The following is a 6,880-nucleotide window of genomic DNA, read 5'->3' as shown; positions in this document are numbered from 1 at the left end:
ATATATATATATATAATATTGAAAAGAATATTTTATTTTACAATTTGTACGTATCGTCGCGTAGAGAATGATTGAAGATTAAGAGAAAATTGTAGGTTAGAGAATTGTGCACGAACGATTATCACACCATTTTACAATATTACTTTTGGAATAAGACAATCAATTGATCTGTATATTTGTAAAATTCATTTATAAATCTTTACTCGTTTCAATGATCAATCTTATTTCCGTTTTTACAAACTGATAACTTGTAAAATTTTGTTGATAATATCACGATCTATATCGTGAACGAACGAAAAGTAAACACATTATCTTATCGATCCTCGAAAATATAAAATAATGGAACGAACCGATCGTTAAAAAATGAAATCTTTCTCGTCTCGTATTTCCAAACAAATAAATGCTCGATTTCTTATACCGGTAATAATTCAACGCAAAATACTCTCTTCCCACTAGTGTCAATAAAAAGAAACAAAAACAAAAAAAGGACGGAGGAGAAAAAATTCACCACCCATTTCCCCCAATCAATATTACCAATCAACTTTATCTCTACCATCTAAAACTAACAATTTCGAAAATCCTTAAGAAAACGTGGCGAAACATTTTCCATACCGATACTTGGATCCGAATGTGGAAGGAAAAGGAAAGGGAAAGGAAGGAAAAAAAATTGGCACGAAATGCTTGTGTCGAAGGTTAAATTTAAAGAACTAATAGAGGGAAGGATTACGCCATTGGCCAGCAACGTTTCCAAAGTTGCCCGTTTGGCGGCGATATGGGCGAACCGATTCGGGATCGTGGGCAACGATTCCTCGTTAGCGATCGATGCGAATCAGGCTGCGAGACGACGTCCACGTGTGGAAAGTGGCTCGGTTTCGAAGGTGACACGCTCGGATGCTGAGAAATGTCCCAGAATAACCTGCTTCAAGGATACAACTGTGAGTAAACCGCACGAGAAAAGCATGGGGAATCGAGCCGATCCCTCCTTCCTCCGTACATTTCCTTTATCCTCGTCCTACTCCTTTATTCCTCTCCGATTTCTCTCCAACTCCATGGATTCGATCGCGTTCCCGTCCTCTTAAATAACGGCCGATATCGACCGGTCGCGATCTGTCGCCTGTCCGTCCCGTGAAAAATGAGCTGTGATAATGGCGGCTTTCGTTTATTTGCCACCAGCCACCGGAAAAAAAAAGGCGAGGACCGTGGATGTCGGACTTCTGCCGATCCCTCCGCTTTTTGACAGTCTTTTCTCTTCTCCTCGTTGTCGGGAACAAAGCCTCGCCTCCTTAATGGCCGATGGCCCTCCGCCTCCTTTTTTCGCCTTCGTACGCGTCTGCTCGCGTAATCGCGGCCGTTTTTCTTCGCGATGCCTGACGAGGAAAGGATTGTGAATTTTTTACGCGATCTATTAACTTGTATACTGTATACGCTTGTATACACTTGGGGATCGGGAGGGATCGGTTTCGTATCCCTTTGAATCTGGAAACAGGAGTTGACAGGAGTGATCGTGCGCCGCCTCGAATATACGTACGTATAATTTATTTTACGTGTTGAGAAAATGGTGGAGGGTGTCGTGGGTGTTGGCAGATTTAATCCTTCGATCGTCGCTCCGAACTTGTGTCCAAGAATTATTTTTTCCAATTTTTACGTGAACAATTTTACGTGTGGGCAGCTTCAACTGTGTGTACGTATGGGATTAATTTTTTCCAGAATAGTTTTTTTTTTTTTTTAATTCGCAAATGTTAAACACAAGCGAGCAAGATTTCAAGTAGAGATTCGAATTATTGGGATTATTATTCTGTGGGGGTTTTTTTTTCTTTTTTTTTCTTTTTTTTTTTTTTTTTCAACTGCGAAAAGCTCGAACGGTTAAGGGGGAGAACGAGGTAGAAATTTGATTGTCGCGATTATTTCGCGAAAGGATACGTGTATCTTTCTCATTTTCTTTCAAAATTTTTGTTTCAAAATATTTTATTCAGCTCCAATAATTTTTCCTCATTTCCATTTGCAAACGTATACGTGGACGTTACCCTTGTTTCTAGAATTTTACAAGTTATCGCAGTTTGTTAACAATTTATTATTTATTATTTACAATTTGTTAACGATTCGATTTCTTCGTCTCTCTCTCTCTCTCTCTTGAATATACATCGTACATAGTGTACAGGTTTACGATAGAAGACAGATAGAAGTGGAACGAGTGAGTCGTACGGGTGATGTATCGTGGAATATTGGTGCGGTCGGAAGCAACATTGTCTCAGGCTCTGGTGGACGGAACGTTCGACGAAAGCGTTACATTGTTTCAAAAGGCACCTGTATCGCTAGTTCCATTTAAATCAGTGTCACTCAACTGGCGGATCATCATTTCGTTGGAATAACATTTCATATTCGTACAATGAAAACCGGTTTTCAATCTCTGCTGTCGCGATAATTCTCGCGATTCGGAGTTTTGACGAAATATTTCTAAATTGGAATTATTCCTTTGTCATCAAGTTGAAAATTAATTTTTTCTTCAATAATAGTATCGATAAAAAATTAATAATATGATGCGATCAATGATGCATGGAGAATGGAAAAATTTATTATTATTTATTCGTAGAATTATTCTTTTTAATCGTAAGTTTTGAAATTGTTCATTGATTATTAAAAAAAAAAAGTGTTGAACGAATATATAATAAAATATATAATAATAGAAATGATGGAAAAATTCCTATCACGTTTTTTAATAAGATCATTCTCTTCGTGGAAACTCGTCGTAACTTTTAACTATCGTTGAGTTATTAAAGAACGTTTTTATAGGAAAGAAAATTCGAATATCGATCAATCTTTGTTGCAACTGGTGGTGGAGCTATCGTGATTTCATCGAAATCCAAAAAAGAAATATGTGCCTTGAAACTCTCAAGCTTCTAGTCAATATAACATAAGTAACACGATTTATTCATTCGTAGCTATTATAAATTCTTTTAGTTGGACACGATCTAATTTCACAAAGAGCATACAGAAAACGGTAAAGTAACAGCAGTTGCAGCAGGCAATTCTTTACTAAATTAAAAAAAAAAAAAAAAAAAAAAAAAGAAAAAAAAGGTAAAAAAAAAAAAAAAAAAAAAAAGAAAAAAAAAGTTAAAAAATAGAAATAAAAATAGAAATAAAAAAGGAAAAAAAATGAAGAAAGAGAGAGAGAGAGAGAAAAGAATTATTTTGTCACGAGAGGTATTAGAGTGCAAGAATATCGTGCTCCTTTTTCCCGGAGAAAGAATCTTAAAAGTTTTTCTACTAAAAAACATATGCTCGATTCTTCTTCTTAATCCTCGATTCTCAAGAGTTTCAACGGAGAAACGATACCGCCTCTAAAATATTAGTTGTTCAACGATCTTCCAGTTCCAGGAAAATTGTTTAAAAAAAGTAATCATAATAATCTGTTTCCATATTGAAACATTTTAAAACTTGAAATTAATCTTCCTCACGATAATCAAAATTAATTAACGTGATATCGATGTATAATTTTAACATCGAATTATAATTTTAATGTGAAAGAATAATAAATAAAGTAAGTGGATTATTCACTTTCAAAGATATCTTTTTTTTGAAAACGGTATTATTCAATTTTTTAGGGGAGACCCAGTACGAGGATTCGCAGGTGCAATTCACTCGTCCTATCCCGGATGAAGTCATCAGGTGAGTTTAAACAATTGGTATGAATTGCGTTCACGTAAGATTTTGGATTTGTTTGTAAAAATAAAATAAAAAAAAAAAAAAAGGAATCGAATTAAAATTAAATACGTTTATCGATACAGAAGAAAATATTATATTTTATTATTAGAAATTTTGTTTCGTTAATAGTAAAAATTGGAAAATAAATATTTTTACGTTTTATTTTAGCGTTTATGAAGTTTACGTGAAAGAGGAAACTGCAGGTTCTGAAGGGAGGAACGATGTCACCGTCGTACCGAGTTTGCCGTCCACAAATGATCATCAATTAATTCAGGTAATTATGAATGGTGAATTGACAATTAACTTTCCTTTATTAACTGTAATTATTAATAACGTGTCACATGCGTATGCGTATGCAATTTTCTACATCATAAATATTTTGTACAAAGGTTCGGTTTAATTTGTTTCCAGGGTGATTGCATGAACCTAAATGTGGCTATAGATTCTGAAGTAATTAACATTGACGGTGCTGTGACAAAGTTTCTCGGGAAAGATGCTTTCAAATATAAAGTAAAAAATTAAAAATTACTTTTTCTTCTTTCTTTCTTTCTCTCTTTCTTTCATTCTTTCTCATTCTTTCCTCCCTCCTCCCCTCTTTCTTTTTTACCAGATTATAAGATATAGTAAGAAAAATGTATATTCTTTTTACAGATTCTCGATCAAAATGTTAATTCGTCCAACGACAACGTTATGGTGTACTCGCATCCAGTTGTCGAAGGACCTTCGTCGTCTTCCACTCGACTGATCGATAAAGATGATCCAAGATCGAAACTTCATTTCGTGAAATATTTGAAGCGAGATGGAAAGACGTTGAAAATCTGGGAATGCGGAATTTGTTAGTAATTCGTTACAAAATTTTCAACAATTCCAAATTTTTTAAAAATTCAAAAGGTTCCAAAATTTAAAAAATGCGTAACAATTAAACAATTCGTTTATTTTTAAAAATTCACAAGATAAAAAAAAAAAAAGAAACTAGAAAGGAAAGATTTGAAAAACAAAAAATGTAAAACTTGCGAGAATCGGTTGAAAGTTTGACATTCGATCCAGGTTCGAAGGAGTTCCGGCATCAGTACACGTTGATGAGGCATTTGCCAACGCACACCGACGAGAGAAACTTTAAATGCGAGGCTTGCGGCAAAGCTTTCCGGCAGTTGTCGACTCTGAGCCAGCACAAGGCGATACACAGCGACGCCAGGCCATACGTTTGTGAATTTTGTAAGAAAACTTTCAACAGGTACTACCAAAATCATTCTATGATACAAAACTTCCTTTCTTTCCCCACTTAATATTTATCAATATTTTATTTCTTTCTTCTCTTTCTCTACTAACGTGATTTTGAAGTTTCGTTTGAAACCTTTTTTTCTTTTTTCTTTTTTCTTTTTTTTTTTTTAACGAATTTCGTTTCATATAGAAATTGAGACGACAATTTTTAGCAGGGGAGAGAAATGATGACACGAGGCGCGTGCGAGCATCATTAGCGTTTTGAATCGCGTGGAAATTGCGCGATTGTGCGCGAGAACGGAAAGAAAATTTTAACGAGCGTCGGATACGTCGGTCTTTTTATAAATTAATCTTCGTGGAGCAATGCTTTTTAAATGAGTCCCCCTCCCTCCCCTCGGGTATGATGTAGCGATGATTTTAATTGAAACAGTTTCGATTGCGAACGGATTATATAAAACTTTTTTTGCGAACGGACAATTGATTCGATTAAGAAATCCTGCGGATATTATGTATATTCCCGTATCTATGTAAATTGAAAAATTATACTCCGATAAATTTAAATTTTAATTTAAACTTGATTTTTCCATTTATGCTGTTCACGATATCCTCGTTTATTTAATTAATGATATTTTTCCAGAGTGTCTACACTGATTTCACACCGGAAAACCCATTCGGAACACAAACCACATAAGTGTCAGGTTTGTGGGAAAGGATTTCATCAAAAAGGTAATTATCAATCTGTTATCGCTCCGAATGTACGAGTTTCTTCAGAATTATATTCAGAATACGAACAATTTCGATCGAGGAGACGAATAATAATTTAATAAATTATCTATCGATCCGTTCTCCAAATCGTATTACGCTTGAATATCATGCAAATGAACAACTTTTTCCGATCGATTAAACTCAACAACAACAACGACAAGAACAACAACAACAATTCTGAAACAGCTTGTACAAAGAGTAAGTAGGCTTTGCACGCAGGTAATGTAACCGGCAACAGTTAAATACCGTTCCGTTGTCAGGCAATTTGAGGAACCACGTGTTTACCCACACGAACGAGAGGCCGTACAAATGCGAGCTTTGTGGCAAAGGGTTCAATCAAATGTCGAATTTGGTCTGCCACAAGGTCAAAGCTCATGCACACGCGGAGAAAATGCAGCACGTGTGCGGAATCTGCGGCAAAGAGTTCCCGCGCCGATTCTCTTTGAGATCGCACGAAGAGTACAAGCATGGGATAAAGTATCGACATCCGGCCGGTGTGCAGACCGGAATCAACGATCCGAACGTCATAAGAAAGTAGGTAGACGTCGCGATGGGATCGAGCGATTCTTAATACGTCCCTCGATAGACGGCAACCCGTCCATTTTCTATTTTGCGCCCAATGAATGCAACCCGAATGCCCGATGCTTCTTTCCTCCGAACGTTCTTCCTTTTCTTTGTTCTTCTTTCTTCGTAAATCGATCTTCCCCTTTCTTCTCCCATTTTCCTTCTTTTTTTATCTTATAGTATTGGATACCTGATTGGAATTTTTATTACTTTTTCCTCACACTTGAATAAGCAATAGGCTTCTTGGTGCCAATTTGAGCAGTAGATGGTGCTTCGAAACCCGACGGTCTTATATAATGGATAGTTGGAGCCTCGTTCGGATTAGCAAAGTTTCTCGAATCCACCTATCTTAACTAACTTGAACAAGGCTTTTGCATCACGGTTTAATGAAATTAATGAAATACTAACTGTTCAATAATTATCTGGATTGTTTAAGCCAGATCAGTATTGTACTTATACACACGGTTCCAAATTTTTCTATTTTAATCCTATTTCAACAATTGAAAATGAAATTTCAGCAAGAACGTGAGGATCGTGCAGCTGCCCAACGGAGATCGAAATCAAACTATCGAAGTCAGGGACAAGGATCCTTTGATGTGTGTTAGTAATTCAATTAAGTAACGAGAAT

The 6,880-nt window shown here is 35.9% G+C and overlaps 1 protein-coding gene across 1 annotated transcript in view; it reads left to right on the top strand.

Moving 5' to 3' along the window:
* Window positions 1–8: 8 nt before the first annotated feature.
* The window catches only part of LOC102681828, an 11,265-nt gene continuing 4,393 nt past the window's right edge, over window positions 9–6,880 (top strand). The window contains exons 1-9 of the mRNA XM_006620851.2: window positions 9–935; window positions 3,603–3,666; window positions 3,871–3,976; window positions 4,114–4,212; window positions 4,354–4,537; window positions 4,750–4,936; window positions 5,561–5,649; window positions 5,949–6,222; window positions 6,771–6,852. Of these exons, the coding sequence (XP_006620914.1) occupies window positions 902–935; window positions 3,603–3,666; window positions 3,871–3,976; window positions 4,114–4,212; window positions 4,354–4,537; window positions 4,750–4,936; window positions 5,561–5,649; window positions 5,949–6,222; window positions 6,771–6,852 (1,119 nt within the window). The 5' untranslated portion in view covers window positions 9–901. The remainder of the gene's footprint in view (window positions 936–3,602; window positions 3,667–3,870; window positions 3,977–4,113; window positions 4,213–4,353; window positions 4,538–4,749; window positions 4,937–5,560; window positions 5,650–5,948; window positions 6,223–6,770; window positions 6,853–6,880) is intronic.

This window comes from Apis dorsata, unplaced genomic scaffold, assembly GCF_000469605.1.
Source record: "Apis dorsata unplaced genomic scaffold, Apis dorsata 1.3 scaffold_547, whole genome shotgun sequence".
NCBI lineage: Eukaryota > Metazoa > Arthropoda > Insecta > Hymenoptera > Apidae > Apis > Apis dorsata.
Note: the sequence above shows the minus strand (reverse complement) of the source record. Positions and strands in the feature narration are given on the sequence as shown.